This window comes from Diaphorina citri, unplaced genomic scaffold (assembly GCF_000475195.1).
Source record: "Diaphorina citri unplaced genomic scaffold, Diaci psyllid genome assembly version 1.1 scaffold781, whole genome shotgun sequence".
In the NCBI taxonomy this organism is placed as follows: Eukaryota; Metazoa; Arthropoda; class Insecta; order Hemiptera; family Psyllidae; genus Diaphorina; species Diaphorina citri.
Genome location: NW_007378214.1, coordinates 46,992 through 74,498, shown reverse-complemented (window position 1 = coordinate 74,498; position 27,507 = coordinate 46,992). Strand labels below are relative to the sequence as shown.

General features: G+C 37.4%; 4 protein-coding genes and 2 long non-coding RNA genes across 7 annotated transcripts; 2 read left to right on the top strand and 4 right to left on the bottom strand.

The window, feature by feature from the left end:
* Positions 1 to 2,030: 2,030 nt before the first annotated feature.
* On the bottom strand, positions 2,031 to 5,256 carry LOC103512012 (exosome component 10-like). The gene is made up of 4 exons (XM_026825613.1): positions 3,499 to 5,256; positions 2,795 to 3,174; positions 2,478 to 2,705; positions 2,031 to 2,337 (listed from the first exon to the last, which is right to left on the bottom strand). The coding sequence occupies exons 1-4, from the start codon at positions 5,186 to 5,188 to the stop codon at positions 2,242 to 2,244; spliced, it is 2,394 nt and encodes a 797-aa protein (XP_026681414.1). The 5' UTR covers positions 5,189 to 5,256; the 3' UTR covers positions 2,031 to 2,241.
* Positions 5,161 to 16,124, bottom strand: LOC108252735 (transcription initiation factor IIA subunit 2-like). Of its 2 annotated transcripts, none has more exons than XM_026825617.1 (3): positions 16,086 to 16,124; positions 8,561 to 8,623; positions 5,161 to 5,720 (listed from the first exon to the last, which is right to left on the bottom strand). In XM_026825617.1, the coding sequence occupies exon 3, from the start codon at positions 5,580 to 5,582 to the stop codon at positions 5,256 to 5,258; it is 327 nt and encodes a 108-aa protein (XP_026681418.1). In that variant the 5' UTR covers positions 5,583 to 5,720; positions 8,561 to 8,623; positions 16,086 to 16,124; the 3' UTR covers positions 5,161 to 5,255. The 2 variants fall into 2 exon arrangements, with proteins under 2 accessions (XP_026681418.1, XP_017300714.1); XM_017445225.2 differs by lacking the exon at positions 16,086 to 16,124 and adding an exon at positions 9,243 to 9,415.
* On the bottom strand, positions 6,324 to 8,554 carry LOC103512013 (actin-related protein 5-like). The gene is made up of 2 exons (XM_026825618.1): positions 7,986 to 8,554; positions 6,324 to 7,905 (listed from the first exon to the last, which is right to left on the bottom strand). Exons 1-2 carry the CDS (start codon positions 8,503 to 8,505, stop codon positions 6,401 to 6,403), a joined length of 2,025 nt encoding a protein of 674 aa, XP_026681419.1. The 5' UTR covers positions 8,506 to 8,554; the 3' UTR covers positions 6,324 to 6,400.
* On the top strand, positions 13,224 to 27,507 carry LOC103512015 (adenosylhomocysteinase; the record flags this gene model as incomplete). Its single annotated transcript, XM_017445220.2, has 6 exons — positions 13,224 to 13,592; positions 13,868 to 14,056; positions 15,467 to 15,682; positions 20,828 to 21,025; positions 26,012 to 26,206; positions 26,744 to 27,507. Coding segments are annotated over 6 exons (1,299 nt in total), but the record flags the coding sequence as incomplete, so codon positions are not given.
* Positions 17,545 to 18,629, top strand: LOC113468589. Its single transcript, XR_003392284.1, has 2 exons — positions 17,545 to 17,617; positions 18,158 to 18,629. It is a non-coding gene; the product is annotated as an uncharacterized LOC113468589 (long non-coding RNA).
* LOC113468590 lies at positions 23,119 to 24,719 on the bottom strand. The gene is made up of 2 exons (XR_003392285.1): positions 24,581 to 24,719; positions 23,119 to 23,196 (listed from the first exon to the last, which is right to left on the bottom strand). It is a non-coding gene; the product is annotated as an uncharacterized LOC113468590 (long non-coding RNA).

The following is a 27,507-nucleotide window of genomic DNA, read 5'->3' as shown; positions in this document are numbered from 1 at the left end:
ATTTTCTAGTCCCAAGTCAAAACATTGCCACTTATTACTTTGAGTCCTGAGTCGCCTCAGAGTTCTAATCACTCGGAACATGGATTTCATTTGTCCTCGTAGTTCGGGGGCAGTTTGACTGTTATTTTTCATTAATTTTTTCATTGTCTATGTATCTTTTTATAATACATTTATTTGTTATTTTTAATTTTTGAGACATTATTCCTAAATTTTCTTCGTTATCTCCAGTATCGAAAACTACGTAGTTCGGGGGCAGTTTGACTGTTATTTTTCATTAATTTTTTCATTGTCTATGTATCTTTTTATAATACATTTATTTGTTATTTTTCATTTTTTGAGACATTATTCCTAAATTTTCTTCGTTATCTCCAGTATCGAAAACTCATCAGGGTTATTCCTACAATGGCATTGATAACAAGTGTTTCGAATTTTGTGTCGGGAAATATTAGAAGGTTGACTGTTTCAATAGTGTGTGACCCATATGCCCTGTAGTCCACTGGTCCGTATCTAAAGAGCACAAGTGCACCGAAAGTGATTTTTAAATGGGATTTCCGAATTGAAGTGAAATATTTATCTTTGTGCTTTGTCCTGAGCCAGAGAAGGGCTTTGAATAACTCTTTTGAAACCGTTTAAAATCGTTGTTTCGTAGGTTCGACCATCTGTGAACACATCACTACAATTTTATTACAATATTTCACACACTAAACGCTCCCAAGTACATACGAGTATTATTGAGATATTGAGTGAAGACAAGATATTATTGACCCGTAATCCTCATTGATCGTAGATCTTAATATTCAAAGTGCCTACTTTGTGGTCAATTGGTCACCTTACAAATTATTAATGGTTATCACAAAATAACCATAAGGTCTAAACCATAATGTTGAGTTTGAGCATCACTATTTTCTCATCTGATGACCACTAAAGAACTCTTCTTCATCTTAAACACTGTTGAGTCCTTAATTGCCATGGCTTCAGTCATAAGCAACGTAAGTAATATGTTTCTATAGCTCCATTTACTTAGGTACCTATATATTTTTCATCATTTATTTTTGGCAAAAGGTAATTAAATTCTCGTCTACTCACGAGTCTTAGACTAGACTGTGGCCTATAGTCTAAAAATCATTACTAAACATTTTTCAATTTTATTAAGTAATCTGTACTGGATTATTTCTAAAGAGAAATGCTCTTTATACGAAAGCTAGGGCTATTTTCTAAAAAAAAAAAAAAAAAAAAAACATACTCTTACAAGTTCAATAAGCAGTAGTACGCTTTAGAAATAATTATTTATTTAAATAAATACTACCTATTCGTCTTGGAATATGTACATATATTTTGACTTGGTTTAAAAAAAAAGTCGCCTTGAAATCTTTGTTAAAGGTTTTAACAAATAAGGGAAGTAAAAATGAGTAAAACCATGTAAAAAAAATTATTTGCTGTAGATTTTAATCTTTCACTGAACTTCACTGTCAATGAGTCGGATCCTAAAGCATGTACATAACTCACTCTTCAACTCCTTATCGGTATAGAGAGTTAGGATTTGACTCATTGACTGATCACTGAAAAGTGAAGTAAATCAATAGAGTGGTAATGGTAATAGACCGAACTTGGGAAAACAAGTTATATTCCAGCCTGCGGATACACCAACATGGCAAACATGTACTACTGCCTAATCAGTATTATGAGATTACTTTCTAATCCTCAATATTTACACATTACATTTAGCATTTGGAAAGATTCGTTGGATCAAAGTTCTTTCGCCTAGACAAGGGTCTTCACCACCACAAAACTGAGGTAGGTTGTGGGCAGATTCAATGTTGACGACTTGGAAATATTTTCCCTTCACAAGAATCGGAAGTTCCCAGCTAAAAAGTTGCAAGATATTTTGGGATAGCCAAAGAAATAGAAACTGCTTACGTTTACTATGAATTTACATCATGTTTTTTGTATTGTGTTGATAACGATTATATTCCTCTATTAAGTTGAATATGATCCGGATTTACCTCCACCACCACAAAACTGAGGTAGGTTGTGGGCAGATTCAATGTTGACGACTTGGAAATATTTTCCCTTCACAAGAATCGGAAGTTCCCAAATAAAAAGTTGCAAGATATTTTGGGATAGCCAAAGAAATAGAAACGGCTTACGTTTACTATGAATTTACATCATGTTTTTTTGTATTGTGTTGATAACGATTATATTCCTCTATTAAGTTGAATATGATCCGGATTTACCTAATTTTTACCTATTTTTCTTCTTTTTATTCTGCTTTCCTCCTTTTCCTTTCTTCTTTTGATTACTTTTACCAGGTTTCGCCATGTATTTATTGTAGTTCACCTTGGAAAAGTCCACCGTAGATATTGTCCCACCACTCTTACCTTTGGAGCTGTCATTTTCTTTTGGTTCACTTTTTATTTTATGTCGCTTGGTTTTCTCGTTAGACTCTTCAGGTTTCTCTACTTTAATTTTCTTCACACCTTGGAAAAGTCCACCGTAGATATTGTCCCACCACTCTTACCTTTGGAGCTGTCATTTTCTTTTGGTTCACTTTTTATTTTATGTTGCTTGGTTTTCTCGTTAGACTCTTCAGGTTTCTCTACTTTGATTTTCTTCGTCGCTGGTTGCTCTTCCTTTTCTTCTTCTCTTTCTCGTAATATTTTCTTTCGTTTTTCTTTCTCCATTTCTACTTTCTCCTCGGATTTGATTTGTTTGAGAACAACTGGCTCTTGTTTCTTTCTCGTAATATTTTCTTTCGTTTTTCTTTCTCCATTTCTACTTTCTCCTCGGATTTGATTTGTTTGAGAACAACTGGCTCTTGTGTTATCTTGACATTTTCTTCCGGTTCTGTTTTCACTTGCGGGGTGAGGGCATCTATCTTCTTCTGCTCAGCATTTTCCTTATCCACTTTTTCTTGGATTGCTTTGGCATATTCTTTGGATTTCAAAAATCTCTGATAAGGAGTTTCGAATCGCGATGTTTTCAGTTTAATTTTCTGATACTTGTTGGAGCCAATTTTCATTTTATCTTCGAAAAATAATCCGATCTGGGCTATTTTCTTATCCTGTGGGTCATAGGAAGACAAGTGAGTGTTGCTAGGAGCACAAATTATATTGTTTGGGAACACAGGGGGCAAACCTTTGTAGTTGAGACAGTCCATGGAGTCATGAGGGGGAGATACTTGCTGCTGCTGCTTCTTCTTCTTCATCCCGTCCAAGCTAGGCTGTAACTTCTCCACTGGTTTAGTCAGAGGTTGTAATCTTGCCTTCAATATAATAGCATGGATATCTAATACATGCTCCTTCACTGTTTGAGGCACAGGATTACAGCAGGCAAATATCCCCTGTATATCCCGCGGTATAGACTGAGCCATCTGTAGTAACATATGATTAGGTAACACATAGCCTGTACTTTCATCTTTATCACGTGCTATCCTATCCCTCCACTTGTAAAGTTCTCTCAGTGCATATTTCTGTTGATTATTGGAGTCATGAGGGGGAGATACTTGCTGCTGCTGCTTCTTCTTCATCCCGTCCAAGCTAGGCTGTAACTTCTCCACTGGTTTAGTCAGAGATTGTAATCTTGCCTTCAATATAATAGCATGGATATCTAATACATGCTCTTTCACTGTTTGAGGCACAGGATTACAGCAGGCAAATATCCCCTGTATATCCCGCGGTATAGACTGAGCCATTTGTAGTAACATATGATTAGGTAACACATAGCCTGTACTTTCATCTTTGTCACGTGCTATCCTATCCCTCCACTTGTAAAGTTCTCTCAGTGCATATTTCTGTTGATTATTAAGAAGGGCATGACTACGGAAGATGTTCATATATCCTTCTTCATTAAACACTGGCTTCTCATACTTGAGTTTGCAGATGTTTCTACTGTTGGTGAATGTTGACAATACCAAGTTCTGTTTACCATGGGCTGCAGCACTTAGATCTAGCTTCATACAATCATACACATACAGGAGATAATGTGTATCTGTACGTGCATACTGGATGGCAGGTTCTGGTAATGGTCGATGTCTCCAGTCAAATAACTGAAAGGTTTTATCACTGTCAACATCGCAGTAATGTTTGAGGAGGTAGGCTAGTGACTGACGAGGCATTGGTAGAAACTTACATGCTTGATGTGTATCAAACATACCAACTACATACAGACCGAAATCTTTCTGTAACCACTTGATGTCACTATCTGCTCCATGGAATACTTTCACAATATTCTTATCTGTGAGTACTTCATTGAGAACTTCCAAGTCCTCTCTTAGTTTCAATGTGTCTACAATATAATCTTTATCTCGGGTAGAGATCTGCATGAGGCATGTATAACCCTGGTACGAGCGGTAGTTATGATATTCCAGATCTATGGCTATCTCCTGTTGTTGCTTCAGCTCCGACACTAGTTGTGTCACTTGCTCTGGTTCTGTTATCATCATCAGTGGCGTATCACTCAGAGGTAATGCTTGTTTTGGCTCTTCACATTTTAGAAAATCTTCCTTGGGAACATACAAGTCCAGTTCATACTCATATGGATGACAGAAACTCTCTATAGCATCATATTTCTCCAGAAGAATGGCCAAGGGTTTCAGTGCATTTGGTTTTTCTTTAAGTTTGGGTTCAAACAGCTGCTCATAACTATTATCTACTTTGACCTTGAACTGCAGCTGAGGTCGTTCAATCTCGACAGCTCCTTTGTTCAACATAAACCAGTTTGCTGACTTCTTCTTGTTATCATGAACTTCTTGCCACACATTGGATGCTTTGGCGTTTTTATTCCAACTCTCCTTGACTATTTTAGGTTGGGAGGGGAGTACGCTTGGGGTCTTGGTTCCTGCCATCACATCTATCCTTGTGTTTATACTCTCAAGTAACTTATCATTCGCTTCAGTGAGTATATCTTTCTGTCCCTCCAGATAAAGTTTAGACATGGATTTGGAAATATTTTGTGTCTTGAGGAGAGAATCCACTAGTGTCATTACTTTGTCACTCGTGCCAGCTACCCCACTGATGTAATTAGGGGAAGCAATAAGCAACGAGTTCTCATGGGTTGAGGGAAAGCTCTGAGCTGTTTTGGTACATTTCACAATGCTCTTATACGCATTCTGCACCAGCACGTCAAAGGTCTTACTAAGCTCTTTGTTAGCCTCGTCACTTTTTGGGATTTCTTGGTTTGTATCCGACATTTTGGTTACAATAAATAAAAAGCTACAAATGATATAAGAAATATGAATGTCTACACTAGCAGCAGCACTATTTTCTATCGTCAGAACTCTTACCATCACAGGCCACAATCTTGAGTTTATTCACCCTCGCTATCTCCGCTACTTCACGGAACTCGACGTCTGTTAACACAAATGTCCACACGTTGTCACAAAAACGATACGTATTCAATTTACCCGACTTGAATGTCAATCTGGACTTCACTTTACTAGGGAGGGCACCATTGATAGATTTATCAAACTGTAGCAGAACTTTCATAGCCAGTGTAGGAGTGATGGTTCCATACTGAATGAGTTCATCAAGACTTTCCTGTAGAGTATTGCCGAGAGTCGTGTTTCTATACAGTTGGTAAGACATACTAGTGAGTCACTTGGTCAATTATCTTTGCATTGCTTGAACTTGTTCCTTCAATCCCTCAAGCAGGTGACTGTTCTGCACAATAAAATCTTGTTGCCGACCAAGTTGAGTTTTGATTAGGTCCAACTTTTTGATGTTCTGAAATTAAAAGGAAAAAAAATCTCGGTTTGAATCAAGTCAGGTAATATGATGGCTGTATCGTTTTTGTGGCCAAGTGTTGATCCTCACTGCCTCTTAAACATCTTTTGTAATGAGGGACCCCAATTTGGGGTGAATAAATTACAAAGAATAAAATTACAAGAAATAAAATAAGAAACCGAAAAAAAATCTCGGTTTGAATCAAGTCAGGTAATATGATGGCTGTATCGTTTTTGTGGCCAAGTGTTGATCCTCACTGCCTCTTAAAAATCTTTTGTAATGAGGGACCCCTATTTGGGGTGAATAAATTACAAAGAATAAAATTACAAGAAATAAAATAAGAAACCTAATCTACGTAAACTTATGTAATTTTACAACAAAATTCTTATGAAACTAGGTGGGTAATACTAAAAACATGACATACAATAAGAAACCTAATCTACGTAAACTTATGTAATTTTACAACAAAATTCTTATGAAACTAGGTGGGTAATACTAAAAACATGACATACACAGGTATTCTTTTCAATTTAAATGGAAAAATTAAATGGTCTAGGGAAAAACAAATAATTCCAAGGAACGATCACTAGCATCAAGACCACATCTTATTCTTAAATCCTACAGGAAAGCGAAGAGATCTTTAAAATTTTATTTACAGCATAGCAATAGGAACCAATCCTTTACATCAAAATGACAGTGTCTTCTCCATCCCCTTCTGCATTGGTTATTATGGGCTCATCTAGGGATATGACCAAAGGATAAGGTTCAAACTTATTGGAACAGGGATGTACACGGAAGAACTCTCCACCTTTCTCTTGATAATCACTCTGGGTGACAGCAAAGTCATGGAAGTTCTCTGATAGAGAGAACTGTCTTGCACCTGACCATGCATCTAGTTCAGGGTTCTCAGCTAAGGAGACAGAAAAATGGGACTGAAAAGGTCGGTTCTCTAATAGGTCTTTGTTTAATCTTTCCACAAAGCCTGGCAACTGACACAGGCTACCAGTGACGAAGATGTTGTTGGCTAGAGACTGGGCAATATGTTGAGGATAGCTATTGAGTACAAAGTTGAGAGTTTCAGATATGCCTGCTTGTATGGATCCCAGCATGGAAGGTTGAAACAAACACTCTGGACCACACATTCGTTCCACACCTATGTGTAACTGATTTGCTTCCTTGGGACTCAGCTCTTGTTCTTGATTGAGAGAGGTAAACTCTGGGTCATGTTGTCTGAGGATTTCCTCTAGTTCTATCAGTCTCTCTTGTTCCTCCTCACTGTCTGTATCTCCAGCATCTTTGTTGATAACTTTGTACACATCCCAATCCTCGTCTCTCATACCAAAGTCATCGTCTCTCTTCTCTTTCCTAGCTAGTTCACTGATAAGTCTCATTCTCTCCTGAGCAGCAGCCGTGCGGCGTTTTGCCAAGTCTTGTCTCCGTTGCTTACGAGCATTCTTCTTGTCAATAATGTAAGCTCTTTTCTTTTTAGTTTCAATAAGCCAAGCTTTGAACTCAGCTTCACTTTCTGGTACAGCTATCTCCTTAGATAGTTTCGCTTTTGGTTCTTCAGTGAGATCTTCTCCATTATTGTAAGCAATAATCTTGGCTTTTGTTTTCTCAATTTTCTGTTGTAGTTGATTTATACTTTTGTTCAGATCTTGAATATTATTGATGCCCATGGATTTGAATGCTTCCCTAGCATGGGAATGGTCACTAGGTGTGAGTTCTACTATTTCTCTGAGTTCTAGTAATTCATTCAAATGCCTCTCATCATCTACTAATCGTTCTTCACGTTTCTTTGCATTCATTTCTACCAATTTTTTGGCAAGTTCTTTTCTTCTGTCTTTTTGTTGTTCTGTTGTAAGGTTAGGTACTGGTACAGCATAAGGCAGCTGTACTTTGACAACATTACTGTCATAGAACTCAGCATCTAGCCACTTTCTCAAATGTTCTCTATAATCTGTAGCAACAAAACCATAGTCCCACAGTAATTCTTCAGACCTTGAAGGTGTAATGGAGTTGATGTGAGATGGATACTTGAGCTGTAGAAGTTTGTGTAAATGATGGATCACACTGAATCCACCTAGATCAATTCTCTTTGCTTTGGAGGCATCAATACAACCATTGATAACTGGGATAACATGGGTACATTGATATCCACATGAAATAATAACACCACTCTGTCCTTCCCATCCATTATACTGATAACTAAATAATGAATCAATACCATAACATACACTTGATATCCACATGAAATAATAACACCACTCTGTCCTTCCCATCCATTGTACTGATAACTAAATAATGAATCAATACCATAACATACACTGGGCACTTGATAACATTCAAATAGCAATTCAGACATGAGGGATCTTGAGTAGTTTGGATTAAGGAATGGTTCTGTTAGTACTATAGGATGATTTACATTACCCTCAGTGTTAATGCTCAAGTGAGAAAATGCATAGTCAAATATCTGCTCTTGAATATCATAGTGAGTGACAACATTTTTATCAAACTGTGTCTTGAGTTGAAATCTGACAGCCTCTATGTTACTGATGTCATTGCCCACCTGTGTCTCCCCATCCTTCTTTCCTCTCTCTTTTCTTGGTTTAGCTATGAGGTTTTTGAAAATGAGGTTGGGTTTTTCACATGAAGCCCAACCTACTCGACAGCACCAAGCACCATTATCAAATACAATAGGAAGTGAAGAATCTCTCAGCTCGTCCAAGTACTCATAATAAGGGTCTGGCAAGATCTTGGTGTCTTTCAATACTTTCATCTCCATGATTAATTTAAAAATACCTCTGAATAAGATAATAAAAGAAATGATACCAACTTACTGTTTGTGTATTATCAATAATATGTTCTTGGTTAACAAAAGTTTTGATGGACTGTGAGATTATCTGAAATGAAAACAAATAAATGACAGATTGTTGTAATTAATTCTATTATTAAAAGATAATAAATAAATGACAAATCATTGTGATGAAAACATTCCAGCACACAATAATTTCTTAGAAAAAGAAAATTTCATAAAAAAATATTTAAATAATCATAATTTCTTGTAAATAAACAATATTTATCTGCCTATATGGCTGGGAAAATATTGCCTGCTATTGTGCAACATTGCTTGTGTTAATGTAAAGGTAGTTTGCATAAATAGGTATAAAGTGCAAGTAAGTATAGCCATATTTCAGTACTTTAATAACCCGTTTGAAAAAAAAAAAAAAAAAAAGGAGAAAAAAAAAATTGGCTAGTCTTAAGTTCCTCTCTTTTTCTAACATAACCCATTTCAAAGGTGTTGTATGACTAATAATTAAAAATGATTTTGGCCATCACAGGCATATGCTGATTTATGACGGGTGCTGATTTAGGCTATTACTAGCATAATCTATAGGTACCTGCATAACACAGTAACATTGGATTGGGACAACAAAGATGAATGTTTAACCATGTGCCATCATCATATGGTGAGAGTTCAATATTTACAAGATACCCTTGCAAGACGTTGATGAAACTTACTTCGTTCGATTTGGAGCTTCTGTTGATTTCTCGAGCCACTGAAGCAATATTCTCTCGATATTCACTTTAACCCGCTCTGCTAGGCGTGAGTTTTGATTCACCAAAATAGATTTCTGGCACTGGAGCTTGAAGCTGAGGCCATACATTCGTGCCTGTCACACTCAAGTTGGAATGCTCTAAGTGAAGACAAACTGTTTCAGGGTTACAGGGAAGGATATACTATAAAAACGAACTGTCAAGAGATAAAATAACTTACGATTTCATTAATTCCTCACTGTTTTAAGTATTTAAGTCCAAAATTAAAGTTAAGAGGTGGGCGTTCCGATCCTAGCTGCCGGGCAGCGCGACCCGGCACGCGCTGCCGAGCTGTGCGGCCGCTGCCTACTACTGCTTCCTATGTATTCTTTATGAAGTACTTTTCCGAACCAAGCTGCCGGGTCGCGCTGCCCGGCAGCCCGCTGCTGGGCAGCGCTGCCCAGTCGCTCTGAGAGCAGTGTGGTCGCGCTGCCCGTGAGTTTTCATGTAATTTAAAATACTACTTTTTTGTAATAATTTGTTCGACTGGAAGTTTGTAATGGAAGTCGCGCGACCCGGCAGCTAGGATCGGAACGTCCACCTTTATGGCGCGACCAGGCAGCTCGGCAGCGCTGCCGGGTCCGCGCTGCCCGGCAGCTAGGATCGGAACGCCACCTTTAGAGTTTACCTACCTCTTGACTTTTTCGGTTCAGAGACCTTGAAGGTCCATGAAGCATGAACTTATTTTATAGAAGCTTTTTTAGCTGTTAAAAGAAATCAGCTCCCGGTTTCGAATCGATTGCTAACTTGTCATGTACAACAAGAGAATAAGCAAATAAACGTGAGGTTTTTTGAAGTTCTGGCGATTGCTAATTCTCATTCGTCGCATCAGAGAAAAACAAAAACGAAAACGTTTTTTAAAAGGTTGGCTGAAACTATTTCAGATTTTGGCTATGTTCCTTTTAATGCGGTGACGGTCTAGTGTTGTGGCGCCAGCCTCAGAGTTTGATTTTATGTTTTGGTCCTCCCTCTTCTCCCTTTCTTCCGTTTGTGGATTTTTATTTGTCTTTAGTTTATTTGTTAAATTTTTATATTCTCGGTCGGCGGCGTAACTGCGACACTTCATGCTTTCCCAGCTTTCACGGAGGGATGTATCCCGACGCTCCGACGGCCCTTTCTTTTGCATAAAATTCGATTCTTCCCAGTTCGATTTCTGAGCTTCCAGGAGTAAGAGTAGTGACTAGTGACATGACCAACCGAGGCTTGCTTGCAACTTTGCCATTCATGTATCAAGATATCTCATTAGTCACACCATCACGAAGCACCGACTTACTAGTCTCATTTGTCTAGTGATGTTTCTACTTCATTTTGTCTAGTGATTTATAATTTTCCTTCACACCAATGCCAAACATTACAGCTCACCGCGTTGCTCCCTACAAGGTTGTACGTTCAGAAATATTTTCCGTAAAGCATATTAAGTGTTGTAGCTGACGTTGACATCCATTAGTAGGTACCCAAAAGCGACACTTGGAGATTGTAATTGTGATAAAAATGGATGCTTATGGTAATTGATAGCTAACTTAAGGAAAGTTTTGAAACCTATGCTTGTGAAACTCAGAGTGGTCAACATAAAGTTGAAATGGTATGAAAACATGATGTGTGCCTCCTTTCAACAAAACTGTTCAACTTTTATTGTTCAACAATATTAAACCACCTCTAATATTTGTTGAACACGGACTATTTCTCTTTCAACTATTCAGGTTCGGGTAGATCATTTTGAAAATGTAGGAAATCAATATTTAATAAAATTAACAAGATATTTTAATTTTTAGACAAAAACAAATATATTTGATAATGAATAAGTGGTCAACTAAAATTACGACTAGAGTTTGGGATCAATATCAAATAGGTACATGAGTGCCTTTGGAATTTCCAAAAAAATAAATCTATTGTAATAGAGATGCTGAACTAGACGCTCATATTTAAATTTGAGAAACCTTGAATGTGCCTGTATTATCCTGGAGGATCTAACCAAAATTTAAATCTCTCCCAGAACAATGTATGCAAGAGAACATGCAAAAGTTCAGAAGATAGTAGATTACCACTTCAAATTACCATTAAAACTGGATGAAAAATTGTTCAATTTGGTTGAAACATGAGAACTAAAAACAGATTCAACTTTAAAGTTGAACAACAACAGTTGAACAACTAAAAAGTTGAACGTGAGAACCGCCTCAACTTAACACTCAACTGGTTACTGGTATCATCATCCATCTCAAAAGGGATTTTGTAAAAAAAAAAAAAAAATGGGTTTGTCTCTTTTGCTCATCAAGCAGGATGGGAGTTTTTGAGATGGATGGATTTTCCTTGTGAGGCTAAGTGGACCCTAAATAAAAGGGGAAAAAAAAAAAAAAAAAAAAAAACATTGCTGTGGTTTATTTGGCAATGGTAAAAAAAGAACCTACATTAATTATTAGCCATTAATTATTAGCCTTCATTTTTCTTTTTAAAAAACGTTCAGTAGTTCAGTGAAATGAAATTAGCAGGAGTTAGTAAATACTTAAACAGGTTTACACTGAGGTTGTGGTTATGTACTGGGTTGAGATGAGCTTGCACTAGGTGAGACAGGATATTGTTTCTACAGTTTGGAATGGGAGTGGTAACTGAAAAACAATGCAAGTTTACCAACTTTGCCTTCCCCAACCCGGTATTCTAAAACATAATTCTAAAAAAAAAAAAATACTGTAGACTGAACAAGTGAACTACTTACATATTAAAATTCTTCCTGCTTTCAACATAACATAGTGAAATTGTGTCTAGGTAGGTCATATGAAGCAACAGGGACACCTGCATTTATTACCTCTCTAGGTGAAACTGATATTGGATCTGTTCAATTAATTTGTAAATAAAACTAATTCTTTTGTTAGAAGGTTTTATATATGAAAGTAAAGCTATCATTGTTTTCTTTGTTTGGTATAACCCTGATATGAGAATCATTAACTATATCTAAATGTACATTGACTTCATTAATGTCAAACTTGAAGTAAATTTCTCCAATCACTATTGCATCATTCCCAAGATAATTCCTTCTGATTATATCCAGATTGTCCATTCGAACACCAGAATCAGGATATTTGTTGTGAGAGAAATAAATTCCTTTGGTCTTGTTACCTTTGTTTTGTATCTGCACTTGATTTATGAAATCATTTTGATAGTTTGAAAACTTTGCAATGATATAGATTTTATCACTCTTGACTTGAACTAGAAACTCCCCATAGTAATCATTTTGTATTTGCTGGAGAAATTGTCTTGGATTTGGCATAGGGACTTCATGTGTATGAGGAGAGGCTGCACACAACTCATTATCATTGTTACAAAATATCCAATCTTGCAAAATACTCTCGAGATGTATCCGAGCTAAGCGAGCACATGATTCACATAGGTGTGGAAAATAAGGTGATCTTCTTGGGTCTTGGTAGTGTGGACATTTAAGGGACTTTAGTAATTGGTTTAACTTGCTTTGAATCATTATTAGGTGAGGTAGTGTGTTAAATTTTGTTGATTGTGTCTTGGGATAACTAGAATTAAACCATGAAATTATTTATACTTACTTGTCACTCATCAAAAATATCTTGTTTTATAGCCAGCTCTAAATTTGAATTGCATTTTAATATTACAGTTGTTCATCTATTCATCTGAAAGAATAAATGGGAATTTTGTATTTCCTAATACATACTTGGCAAATTTTGTTGATTGTGTCTTGGGATAACTAGAATTAAACCATGAAATTATTTATACTTACTTGTCACTCATCAAAAATATCTTGTTTAAGTTGTTTTATAGCCAGCTCTAAATTTGAGTTGCATTTTAATATTACAGTTGTTCATCTATTCATCTGAAAGAATGAATGGGAATTTTGTATTTCCTAATACATACTTGGTGAAAAAGTCACTAACAGATGGTTAAACTGAAAATACTCTTTCTGTTTCAGCTGACATCAAGCTAGCAGAATGGGGACGCAAGACCATCATCATGGCCGAAAACGAAATGCCAGGTCTCATGGCTCTCCGCAGAAAGTATGGAGCTCAGAAGATATTGAAGGGAGCTAGAATAGCAGGATGTCTGCATATGACAGTGCAGACAGCCGTTCTCATTGAAACTCTACTGGAGTTGGGCGCTGAGGTTCAATGGTCAAGTTGTAACATCTTCAGTACTCAGGACCATGCTGCAGCTGCTATTGCTGCAAGAGGAGTTGCAGTGTACGCATGGAAGGGAGAGACAGATGAGGAGTACGTTTGGTGCATTGAACAGACCTTGGTGTTCCCTGATGGAAAGGTAAAGCTCATGTTCATATTTTCTTCCAGACATGCCAAACTAAAGTAAAGAACTTTTCTCTCTGAAGAGTCTATATCATTAGGGCAATAGGGCCTCAAACCCACAATCTTTAAAATGAGGAAATGCTCGAATTTTGACCAGATGAAAAGCCCTCTTGACAGTTGTGTATAACTTAAAATACCTCTGACCTTGCTTCTTTATGTCAATATTTTGCTATTCCTCTGTTACCTTGCTTCTTTATGCCAATCTCCAATGTATTATTCTACATTTCACAGCCACTGAACATGATTCTGGATGATGGTGGTGACCTCACCAATCTGGTTCACGAGAAGTATCCTCAGTTCCTGTCCGAAATCCGCGGTATCTCAGAGGAGACCACAACTGGAGTGCACAATCTGTACAAAATGTTCAAAGAGAACAAGCTGGGAGTACCTGCCATCAATGTGAATGATTCTGTTACCAAGGTAAGATAATTGTGGTTGCAATCATCGAACATTCTGTTAGAAAACCCCCCAGTAATTACCCCCAGTTTCAATCTAATATCAATGTAATAGAAGGTAAGACCAGCTCTTGCTTTTGTGGCCATATTGTAGTCCAAGTTGATCAAATATCTTCTTCTTCCTTGCCTCTTAAACAGAAGTATCAATTTTATAGATACTATTTTTTTATGAAGTACTTACTATTCTCTCTCTTAAGTAAATAATTATGAGTATGAGTAAGAAAATGTTCTTACTAAGAATGTTTTACTAATTGCCTCATAAAGAAAATAAGCGTCCACTTTTGCTATTGATCAATGTTTCCTGCTATACTCGTATTGCCTGATGGAAAGGTAAAGCTCATGTTCATATTTTCTTCCAGACATGCCAAACTAAAGTAAAGAACTTTTCTCTCTGAAGAGTCTATATCCTGATGGAAAGGTAAAGCTCATGTTCATATTTTCTTCCAGACATGCCAAACTAAAGTAAAGAACTTTTCTCTCTGAAGAGTCTATATCATTAGGGCAATAGGGCCTCAAACCCACAATCTTTAAAATGAGGAAATGCTCGAATTTTGACCAGATGAAAAGCCCTCTTGACAGTTGTGTATAACTTAAAATACCTCTGACCTTGCTTCTTTATGTCAATATTTTGCTATTCCTCTGTTACCTTGCTTCTTTATACCAATCTCCAATGTATTATTCTACATTTCACAGCCACTGAACATGATTCTGGATGATGGTGGTGACCTCACCAATCTGGTTCACGAGAAGTATCCTCAGTTCCTGTCCGAAATCCGCGGTATCTCAGAGGAGACCACAACTGGAGTGCACAATCTGTACAAAATGTTCAAAGAGAACAAGCTGGGAGTACCTGCCATCAATGTGAATGATTCTGTTACCAAGGTAAGATAATTGTGGTTGCAATCATCGAACATTCTGTTAGAAAACCCCCCAGTAATTACCCCCAGTTTCAATCTAATATCAATGTAATAGAAGGTAAGACCAGCTCTTGCTTTTGTGGCCATATTGTAGTCCAAGTTGATCAAATATCTTCTTCTTCCTTGCCTCTTAAACAGAAGTATCAATTTTATAGATACTATTTTTTTATGAAGTACTTACTATTCTCTCTCTTAAATAATTATGAGTAAGAAAATGTTCTTACTAAGAATGTGCTAATTGCCTCATAAAGAAAATAAGCGTCCACTTTTGCTATTGATCAATGTTTCCTGCTATACTCGTATTACTTACTCTCTTTCTTATTGATTTTTCCCCATTATATCATGTCTACTGTAATATTCATGAACATGTATTACCTACCTATTTGCATGATTTTTCCCTCATTATATCATGCCTACTGTAATATTCATGAACACGTATTACATATTTCCATTCACAGAGCAAGTTTGACAACTTGTACGGATGTCGCGAGTCTCTGGTTGATGGATTGAAGCGTGCTACAGACATCATGTTAGCCGGTAAAGTAGCCGTGGTGGCAGGATATGGAGACGTGGGCAAAGGTTGCGCCCAGTCCTTGAGATTGTTCGGTAGTCGTGTCATTGTCACCGAGATTGATCCAATCAATGCACTGCAAGCTTCCATGGAAGGGTATGAGGTGAGAAACAACTTTGTGCTAAGCTTTAGAATCGAATCATAAAATCAGATTATGTGCAAACTAGTAAACACTATAATCCATTGCCATCTCTATAGCTTTCCATAAAATCAACCACCTGTAGGTACCTAAATAATATCAATATATTTTTGTCTGAGAAGTATGCTGTGTCGTTTTGGCAACCTAAACTTTGAGCAGTCCGTCAATAAATTTTATTGATTGTTTCTTTCTCAATTTTTTCTGGTGCTTTGAATGTACCTAATCCATACTCTGTATCTCTCAGGTCACCACCATGGAGGAGGCAGCCAAAGAAGGCGGTATCTTCGTGACGACCACCGGCTGGCAGCGCTGCCGGGTCGCGCTGCCCGGCAGCTAGGATCGGAACGCCACCTTTAGAGTTACCTACCTCTTGACTTTTGGTTCAGACCATGAAGTCCATGAACGCATGAACTTATTTTTTAAAAGCTTTTTTAGCTTGTTAAAAAAAAATCACTGAGGTTTCGAATCGATTGCTAACTTCTCATCGTGCACAGAGAAAAAACAAAAAAACGAAACGTTTTTTAAAAGTTGCTGAAACCTATTTCAGATTTTGCTATGTTCATTTTAATGCGCAGTGTTGTGCGCAGCCGCAGAGTTTGATTTATGATTTTGGTCCCTCTCTTCTCCCTTCTCCGTTTGATTTTTATTTTTCATTATTTTTATTTTTAAATTTTTATTTCTGCGGCGGCGGCGAACTGCGAACTGCATGCTTTCCCAGCTTTCCACGGACGGATTATCCCACGCTCCGACGGCCTTTCATTTTCATTAAAGACATTTCGATTGTGAAATTCAAGTGAGCTGGCTGGACAAGAACGCTGTGGAGAAAGTCAATGTAAAGCCCCAGGTAAGTCCTACCTCTCGTACGAAACAAGGAAGTTAAGCCCTGTTGAGCGTGATCAATTTCTACCCGGAGTGAACTTTTAGACAAGGTTCGTTCTCAGAACGGCTGGCTTTCTCCTAGGTATCCTGTTCTTCTCTATTCGTATATTAACAAAGTGTATTTAATATAGGTACTTTTTTCTTCTTGTAAACTCTCGAATGGTTAGTCCTATTTTGATGAAATATATTCAACACATGAGGGTATTTTGCTAATGTTTATGGGGCCCTACTGGGTCCAAAGTTATCTCTAGGGGTCTTTTTCTTAGTGGATATCTGGGGCCCTTTTTCTTAGTGGACATCTGGATATGTGAAGTTGATTAAAGTATGTACTAGTATGACGTGGAGTGCGTGATATGGATATGATGTGTGTGTGTTTTTTTTTTTTTTTTCCAAGTAATATTATGTTGGTACATATTTACTCAAACCAGAGTACACAGCCTTCCTCATATTAATGACTCAATAAAGGAAAACAGGTCATTAATGCATCGTAGTGACAGTTGGTTCCATTTATTAGTCATAGTGCAAAGCATTAAAGGACCTGTGGGGTAATCGAAGTTATCAGTACACATCAGGGACCCCCTACATAGCCCTAGCTGCTATGACAATGCATTCTACTACGTTAACACACCTCCAGCATTTATATTGTTTCCTCAAGCTAGTTCTGGTGAACGAAGTTTAGTTCTCTCTAGATCTCTCAATGCTTTCTCGAAATTCTAAAACATCCTGCCTCTCTAGCTAATTGATTAGGGTGCTCCGCCTCGTCTGTTTAGCGTGGGTTTGAATCGAATCTAAATCAGAAAATTTTATCCTCATGTACCTTCTGTTAATAATTTGATCACGCATAAACGTAATATTAGAAAACTTGGGCTGATCTTAACTTCAAGACTACAAAAGTGTACCTCTCACCCTGAAAGATAATCGGAGGTCATAGAATCCACAGATAATGTGGTCCTGGCTCAGATTGAACTATGGACGAAACACTCGCAGTACCCAGTCGGAGTCTATATGCTACCCAAGAAGGTGAGTGTTGGTCTCGAAAGGCGAGTTTTTTTTTTATTATTATTATTAGAGACCTTTTTTTCGTTTCGTCCAACAAGGAGGGGACCACGAAGTTCTTTACTTCGTATCATTCTTCTCCTGAGCCAATATAACTTCATTCTAAATTGTCCTAGAAAAATCATCTGCCTTTCTTTCCTATGTCCATCTGCTGTTGGGCTTTGCAAACGAAGAACTCAGGTATTATACATTATTATGTATTTATTTACCTAGTTATTTATTTTTTGCCAGGGTAGTTCTTTTACTTCTTGACTAACGATTGAAAGAGGCATTATGCATAGAATAGAATGAATGTACCTTATTGTATATCCTGTCCAAATAGGACTGAAGAGTCCCTTCTCTTTCGGGACGATAAGACCTTGGCAGTTACAGTTCCCCCTATCAAACCTCTAAAAAAAGCTATCACTAACTGCATATCTGCTACTACTACTAATAGAATATCTGCTACTAATAGAAAGTAAAAAGCTACCATTAACTCCATGTCTGTCACATGATGTGTTTCAGTTGGATGAGGAGGTGGCCGCTCTACATTTGGAACATCTGGGCGTCAAGCTAACCAAGCTTACCGAGGATCAGGCCAAATATCTGGGTCTCCCTATAGAGGGCCCGTACAAACCTGACCATTACAGATATTAGTTACTTCTCTTCCCCGTCACCAGATATTGGAGTCTTAAAAACAAACCTCCCCAGGGATCGAACTGACGAACTTTGGACCACAAGACCGCGCTAGTTTCGTTGGATACCAAAATCCAGATATATCCCGGAGTGACGAAAAAAAGTTCCTTGTATTAGAAATAAGTCGGGACTTTTTGGCTCGGATATAGGTTAAACCTGTGACCGCTGCTACTTGAAAACTTTTTTTTGGTCAAAAACACCCAAATTATTTAAATCTTGGGCTAATTTAAAGGGGAGGGAAACCAATAAATCAGTATTTGACCTGAGAACAAGACGAAAATGAGGTCTGTTTTTAAGAGGAGAAGAAATCACCATTCAATGTAATTCTTACAGAATGATTCGTAAGAACATGATTTTTTTTTTCATACATTTCGCAGTCTGAGATTATTAATTTGTAGGATTATCATCACTTTTCCTTTGGTTGTCTGTACTTACCTCAAAATGTAGGAGAAACCTCCCCTTAAACCCCTACATTTCCCCTAAATCCTACTATTACTTTTGGCAGTAGGGGGTCAAGGGGAGGTTTCTTCATACCTAGATTTTTGACAGAGCTCATTCTCTCTTCTGATTTCAGACTGGAAGGTTCTCTGTTCCTGATCTTCTCTCTGTGATATTTCCTCAACATGGTTTTTTGGAAAACAAAAGTTCCCATTCGAGTATTTGATGTTACCAAGGAGTCTTTCCTATGTAACTTTTCACGAGAAATCGATTGGGATACATATCAGGTCTCTAGGAATGACGGTTAACAAATTATGCGCTTGTAACGAGTCAAAGTCAAAAAACTCATCTCTTATCTACTTGAGATTCATATCAGGTCTCTAGGAATGACGGTTAACAAATTATGCGCTTGTAACGAGTCAAAGTCAAAAAACTCATCTCTTATCTACTTGAGATAGGAATGTTGTTTGTTCTTCATACCGTTGTGCTCGCGGTATTCTCGATTCTAATAAAAGTAGATTAAATTTTGGGGGGGGAAATACTGGAAAACCGGGAAAGGCAGGGATTGTTTTCATTTTGGTAGACACACAGTACATAGGTATATTACTTTTGGCGCTTCAACATCCAATGGATATTATCAGTTCATTCAAATTTAGGGAAACCACTTGGTTTCTTATTAGTCCAAGGTTGGACTATAGTTCAAAGCAATTTGAATGAATGTTAACCATGTGCCATCATCATATGGTGAGAGTTCAATATTACAAGATACCCTTGCAAGACGTTGATGAACTTACTTCGTTCGATTTGGAGCTTCTGTTGATTTCTCGAGCCACTGAAGCAATATTCTCGATATTCACTTTAACCCGCTCTGCTAGGCGTGATTTTGATTCACCAAATAGATTTCTGGCACTGGAGCTTGAAGCTGAGGCCATACATTCGTGCCTGTCACACTCAAGTTGGAATGCTCAAGTGAAGACAAACTGATTTCAGGTTACAGGGAAGGAGTATACTATAAAACGAACTGTCAAGAGATAAAATAACTTACGATTTCATTAATTCCTCACTGTTTTAAGTATTTAAGTCCAAAATTGAAAGTTAGAGTTACCTACCTCTTGACTTTTGGTTCAGTCAGACCATGAACTTATTTTTTAAAAGCTGAGGTTTCGAATCGATTGCTAACTTCTCATCGTGCACAAAAAAAAAACAAAAAAACGAAACGTTTTTTAAAAGTTGCTGAAACCTATTTCAGATTTTGCTATGTTCATTTTGATGCGCAGTGTCGTGCGCAGAGTTTGATTTTGATTTTGGTCCCTCTCTTCTCCCTTCTCCGTTTGATTTTTATTTTTCATTATTTTTATTTTTAATTTTTTTTATTTCTGCGGCGAACTGCGAACTGCATGCTTTCCCAGCTTTCCACGGACGGATTATCCCACGCTCCGACGGCCTTTCATTTTCATTCTTCCCAGTTTCATTTCTGAGCTTCCAGAGTAAGAGTAGTGACTAGTGACTGACCACCGAGGCTTTGCTTGCAACTTGCAATTCATTATTCAAATATTCATTAGTCAACACCATCCACGAAGCACCGACTTTACTAGCTCATTTGTCTAGTGATTTTTCTACGTGCTACAGACATCATGTTAGCCGGTAAAGTAGCCGTGGTGGCAGGATATGGAGACGTGGGCAAAGGTTGCGCCCAGTCCTTGAGATTATTCGGTAGTCGTGTCATTGTCACCGAGATTGATCCAATCAATGCACTGCAAGCTTCAATGGAAGGGTATGAGGTGAGAAACAACTTTGTGCTAAGCTTTAGAATCGAATCATAAAATCAGATTATGCGCAAACTAGTAAACACTATAATCCATTGCCATCTCTATAGCTTTCCACAAAATCAACCACCTGTAGGTACCTAAATAATATCAATATATTTTTGTCTGAGAAGTATGCTGTGTTGTTTTGGCAACCTAAACTTTGAGCAGCCCGTCAATAAATTTTATTGATTGTTTCTTTCTCAATTTTTTCTGGTGCTTTGAATGTACCTAATCCATACTCTGTATCTCTCAGGTCACCACCATGGAGGAGGCAGCCAAAGAAGGCGGTATCTTCGTGACGACCACCGGCTGCAAGGATATCATTCGCGGAGAGCATTTCCTGCAGATGAGAGATGACGCGATTGTGTGCAACATTGGACATTTCGATTGTGAAATTCAAGTGAGCTGGCTGGACAAGAACGCTGTGGAGAAAGTCAATGTAAAGCCCCAGGTAAGTCCTACCTCACGTACGAAACACCTGACCACCGAGGCTTTGCTTGCAACTTGCAATTCATTATTCAAATATTCATTAGTCAACACCATCCACGAAGCACCGACTTTACTAGTTCATTTGTCTAGTGATTTTTCTAGTTCATTTGTCTAGTGATTTATAATTTTCCTTCACCACAATGCCAAACATTACAGCTCAAGCCGTAAACAAGGTCCCCTACAAAGTTGGTAAGTTCAAATATTTTCCTTAAAGCATATTAAGTGTTGTGTGTTCCGACATAAACCATTAGTAGGTAGGTACCCAAAGCCACACTTGGGATTGCTAAATTTAGATAAAACTGATTGGCTTATGTAATCTGATATGCTAATCTGGTACTTGTGCACTATAATTTTCCTTCACCACAATGCCAAACATTACAGCTCAAGCCGTAAACAAGGTCCCCTACAAAGTTGGTAAGTTCAAATATTTTCCGTAAAGCATATTAAGTGTTGTGTGTTCCGACATAAACCATTAGTAGGTACCCAAAGCCACACTTGGGATTGCTAAATTTAGATAAAACTGATTGGCTTATGTAATCTGATATGCTAATCTTTAAGGAAAGTTTTGAAAACCTATGCTTCGTGCAAACTCAGAGTTGTTCAACATAAAGTTGAAAGTGGTATGAAAAATGATGTGTGAACCTTCCTTTCAACAAAACTGTTCAACTTTTTAGTTGTTCAACAAATATTAAACCACCTCTAATATTTTGTTGAACACGACTATTTCTCTTTCAACTATTCAGGTTCGTGGATCATTTGAAAATGTAGGAAATCAATATTTTAATAAATTAACAAAGATATTTTTAATTTTTAGACAAAAACAAATATATTTGATAATGAATAAGTGGTCAACTAAAATTACACTAGAGTTTGGGATCAATATCAAATAGGTACATGAGTGCCTTTGGAATTTCCAAAAAGAATAAATCTATTGTAATAGAGATGCTGAACTAGACGCTCATAATTTAAATTTGAGAAACTTGAATGTGCCTGTATTATCCCTGGAGGATCTAACCAAAAATTAAATCTCTCAGAACAATGTATGCAAGAGAACAGAGTTTGGGATCAATATCAAATAGGTACATGAGTGCCTTTGGAATTTCCAAAAAGAATAAATCTATTGTAATAGAGATGCTGAACTAAACGCTCATAATTTAAATTGGAGAAACTTGAATGTGCCTGTATTATCCCAGGAGGATCTAAAAACCAAAAATTAAATCTCTCAGAACAATGTATGCAAGAGAACATGCAAAAGTTCAGAAGATAGTAGGAGTTGGTTCCATTTATTAGTCATAGTGCAAAGCATTAAAGGACCTGTGGGGTAATCGAAGTTATCAGTACACATCAGGGACCCCCTACATAGCCCTAGCTGCTATGACAATGCATTCTACTACGTTAACACACCTCCAGCATTTATATTGTTTCCTCAAGCTAGTTCTGGTGAACGAAGTTTAGTTCTCTCTAGATCTCTCAATGCTTTCTCGAAATTCTAAAACATCCTGCCTCTCTAGCTAATTGATTAGGGTGCTCCGCCTCGTCTGTTTAGCGTGGGTTTGAATCGAATCTAAATCAGAAAATTTTATCCTCATGTACCTTCTGTTAATAATTTGATCACGCATAAACGTAATATTAGAAAACTTGGGCTGATCTTAACTTCAAGACTACAAAAGTGTACCTCTCACCCTGAAAGATAATCGGAGGTCATAGAATCCACAGATAATGTAATCTAAAATGCTAACCTGTTCATGGAGATAAGAAAATTTACACTTTACAGTGTCGGGACTTGTTAATTGAAGAACAACACAATAATGTAATCTAAAATGCTAACCTGTTCATGGAGATAAGAAAATTTACACTTTACAGTGTCGGGACTTGTTAATTGAAGAACAACACAACATTCTAATCTCAAGTAGATAAGAGATGAGTTTTTTGACTTTGACTCGTTACAAGCGCATAATTTGTTAACCGTCATTCCTAGAGACCTGATATGTATCCCAATCGATTTCTCCTGAAAAGTTACATAGGAAAGACTCCTTGGTAACATCAAATACTCGAATGGGAACTTTTGTTTTCCAAAAAACCATGTTGAGGAAATATCACAGAGAGAAGATCAGGAACAGAGAACCTTCCAGTCTGAAATCAGAAGAGAGAATGAGCTCTGTTAAAAATCTAGGTATGAAGAAACCTCCCCTTGACCCCTACTGCCAAAAGTAATAGTAGGATTTAGGGGAAATGTAGGGGTTTAAGGGGAGGTTTCTCCTACATTTTGACCATAAATTTGAAGATTCCTCTGTGGTTACGTATTTAGATAGAAGTTACATCATGATCTTCTTTTAAGTTGTACAACTTGTTCGCTGTATCCGCGATTGGCTCGCGTTATTCGCGGTATCCGCGGTTGAGCTCGCGATATTTGCGGTTTTGCTCGCGGTATTCGCGCTTTTACTCGCGGTTGTGCTTGCGGTATCCGCGGTTGTGCTCACGGTATGAACTAGAAACTCCCCATAGTAATCATTTTGTATTTGCTGGAGAAATTGTCTTGGATTTGGCATAGGGACTTCATGTGTATGAGGAGAGGCTGCACACAACTCATTATCATTGTTACAAAATATCCAATCTTGCAAAATACTCTCGAGATGTATCCGAGCTAAGCGAGCACATGATTCACATAGGTGTGGAAAATAAGGTGATCTTCTTGGGTCTTGGTAGTGTGGACATTTGAGGGACTTTAGTAATTGGTTTAACTTGCTTTGAATCATTATTAGGTGAGGTAGTGTGTTAAATTTTGTTGATTGTGTCTTGGGATAACTAGAATTAAACCATGAAATTATTTATACTTACTTGTCACTCATCAAAAATATCTTGTTTAAGTTGTTTTATAGCCAGCTCTAAATTTGAGTTGCATTTTAATATTACAGTTGTTCATCTATTCATCTGAAAGAATGAATGGGAATTTTGTATTTCCTAATACATACTTGGTGAAAAAGTCACTAACAGATGGTTAAACTGAAAATACTCTTTCTGTTTCAGCTGACATCAAGCTAGCAGAATGGGGACGCAAGACCATCATCATGGCCGAAAACGAAATGCCAGGTCTCATGGCTCTCCGCAGAAAGTATGGAGCTCAGAAGATATTGAAGGGAGCTAGAATAGCAGGATGTCTGCATATGACAGTGCAGACAGCCGTTCTCATTGAAACTCTACTGGAGTTGGGCGCTGAGGTTCAATGGTCAAGTTGTAACATCTTCAGTACTCAGGACCATGCTGCAGCTGCTATTGCTGCAAGAGGAGTTGCAGTGTACGCATGGAAGGGAGAGACAGATGAGGAGTACGTTTGGTGCATTGAACAGACCTTGGTGTTCCCTGATGGAATTTTGGCGCTTCAACATCCAATGGATATTATCAGTTCATTCAAATTTAGGGAAACCACTTGGTTTCTTATTAGTCCAAGGTTGGACTACAGTTCAAAGCAATTTGGAATATTTGAATATTTTCTATATCGATCACAACATGTACATACCACTAAAATGAAGTGTTTCTCGAAAATTCAGAGAAAAGGCGTAACAAAAGTGACATTATCTTGATGGGATCGCAATAGTTTGAACTCTTCTCAAAATAAAGTGGCCCTAAGGGTGTATTTTTGGAATGAAAAAACTTGTCAATATATAATAGGTAATTATCTTGATGGGATCGCAATAGTTTGAACTCTTCTCAAAATAAAGTGGCCCTAAGGGTGTATTTTTGGAATGAAAAAACTTGTCAAGATATAATAGGTACATCATACTTGAATCTATTGTCACTAAACATTTTACTTGCAACATGTCTATTAGAATGAGTAACACTTGAGATAAACAGAGGCAGATGAGAGGAGTGATACTCCTCACATAGTCAAGTACAGGGTTAAGATGTCTGTTATCTAACCTTCTATATCAGGGGTGCACAAACTCAAGGTGGCCGCGGGCCACATTTGGACCTTAATTTTTTGGCCGCCCGTTAAGAATAAAAAGTAGTTAAAGAGCGCCGCAGGGCATTTTTTTTTTTTTTTTTTTTTTTTTTAAGAGTAGATATGTCCGAAGCTCGTCTGTTTTGTTTTGTTTTGTTTTTTAGCACACAAAAATCAGAAAATAAATTATGTATAGTGCCGATGCCGTAATAGGCAAATTTTCAAAATTGTGTTCAACCTTTCAGAAACGTAGCCTGAGCAAACTTCAAAATTTCAAATCTACTGTGCCGCATGCAAAAATTTTCAACACAGTATGTACCTGAAGCTTGTCATTAAGTATTTTTTGATTACATACACAATTCTTAGATCCTATTACACATTTTTCCTGTACATTACTACTGAACACTAAAATTAGCAAAATAAAGTAGAGCGCCACAGGCAAATTTTTTGAAAATTTTGATCTACAACCTTACAGAAAAATAATAATGAAAATCCTTCTAACACATTTTTATTTTATTTTTTTTTCTTCACATTTTTTAAATGTTTGTTTTTTCTTGATTTTTTCCTTGAGAATCAAAATGAGCTCGCGGGCCGCACAAAAGGAGCCTGGGCCGCATTACCTTTTAACCCATCACAGTGAAATGTATACCTACCTATTATCAACTTATCACAAGACGAGCACCACAGGCAAATTTTTTGAAAATTTTGATCTACAACCTTACAGAAAAATAATAATGAAAATCCTTCTAACACATTTTTATTTTTTTTTCTTCACATTTTTTAAATGTTTCTTTTTTCTTGATTTTTTCCTTGAGAATCAAAATGAGCTCGCGGGCCGCACAAAAGGAGCCTGGGCCGCATTACCTTTTAACCCATCACAGTGAAATGTATACCTACCTACCTATGTAATCCTTTGAGAGTTATCAACTTATCACCAGACAATCTAAATGAAAAATCTTCTATTCAAAACTTCCAACTCACTGTTCATTCAACAATATGTAATTTCAGGTGGACAGATACACACTCCCCAATGGTAACCACATCATCCTCCTGGCTGAAGGCAGACTAGTTAATTTGGGCTGTGCCATGGGTCACCCTTCATTCGTCATGTCCAACTCATTCACCAACCAGGTCCTGGCTCAGATTGAACTATGGACGAAACACTCGCAGTACCCAGTCGGAGTCTATATGCTACCCAAGAAGGTGAGTGTTGGTCTCCAAAGGCGAGTTTTTTATTATTATTAGAGACCTTTTTTTCGTTTCGGCCAACAAGGAGGGGACCACGAAGTTCTTTATTTCGTATCATTCTTCTTCCTCCTGAGCCAATATAACTTCATTCTAAATTGTCCTAGAAAAATCATCTGCCTTTCTTTCCTATGTCCATCTGCTGTTGGGCTTTGCAAACGAAGAACTCAGGTATTATACATTATTATGTATTTATTTACCTAGTTATTTATTTTTTGCCAGGGTAGTTCTTTTACTTCTTGACTAACGATTGAAAGAGGCATTATGCATAGAATAGAATGAATGTACCTTATTGTATATCCTGTCCAAATAGAACTGAAGAGTCCCTTCTCTTTTGGGACGATAAGACCTTGGCAGTTACAGTTCCCCCTATCAAACCTCTAAAAAAAGCTATCACTAACTGCATATCTGCTACTACTACTAATAGAATATCTGCTACTAATAGAAAGTAAAAAGCTACCATTAACTCCATGTCTGTCACATGATGTGTTTCAGTTGGATGAGGAGGTGGCCGCTCTACATTTGGAACATCTGGGCGTCAAGCTAACCAAGCTTACCGAGGATCAGGCCAAATATCTGGGTCTCCCTATAGAGGGCCCGTACAAACCTGACCATTACAGATATTAGTTACTTCTCTTCCCCGTCACCAGATATTGGAGTCTTAAAAACAAACCTCCCCAGGGATCGAACTGACGAACTTTGGACCACAAGACCGCGCTAGTTTCGTTGGATACCAAAATCCAGATATATCCCGGAGTGACGAAAAAAAGTTCCTTGTATTAGAAATAAGTCGGGACTTTTTGGCTCGGATATAGGTTAAACCTGTGACCGCTGCTACTTGAAAACTTTTTTTTGGTCAAAAACACCCAAATTATTTAAATCTTGGGCTAATTTAAAGGGGAGGGAAACCAATAAATCAGTATTTGACCTGAGAACAAGACGAAAATGAGGTCTGTTTTTAAGAGGAGAAGAAATCACCATTCAATGTAATTCTTACAGAATGATTCGTAAGAACATGATTTTTTTTTTCATACATTTCGCAGTCTGAGATTATTAATTTGTAGGATTATCATCACTTTTCCTTTGGTTGTCTGTACTTACCATGCGTTGTATTCACCCTATATCCTGAATGTAATTCTAATCGCACACTATGTAACAGTCGGTACATGAGACCTTAAACCACTTACGTATGTACTATGCATTGTCCACCATTATTTATAACTTATTTTTGTTACGAAAATATATTTCTAAACAAAGGA

Coding starts and splice junctions, on each gene's coding strand:
- LOC108252735 (XM_026825617.1), bottom strand. CDS start 5,582: ATGTCTTACCAACTGTATAGAAACACGACTCTCGGCAATACTCTACAG.
- LOC103512012 (XM_026825613.1), bottom strand. CDS start 5,188: ATGTCGGATACAAACCAAGAAATCCCAAAAAGTGACGAGGCTAACAAA. Junction 2,706..2,794: donor AGCCAGTTGTTCTCAAACAA/ATCAAATCCGAG, acceptor GTTCTCAAACAA/ATCAAATCCGAGGAGAAAGT. Junction 2,338..2,477: donor CTACGGTGGACTTTTCCAAG/GTGTGAAGAAAA, acceptor GACTTTTCCAAG/GTGAACTACAATAAATACAT.
- LOC103512013 (XM_026825618.1), bottom strand. CDS start 8,505: ATGGAGATGAAAGTATTGAAAGACACCAAGATCTTGCCAGACCCTTAT. Junction 7,906..7,985: donor TGGATGGGAAGGACAGAGTG/GTGTTATTATTT, acceptor ATGGATGGGAAG/GACAGAGTGGTGTTATTATT.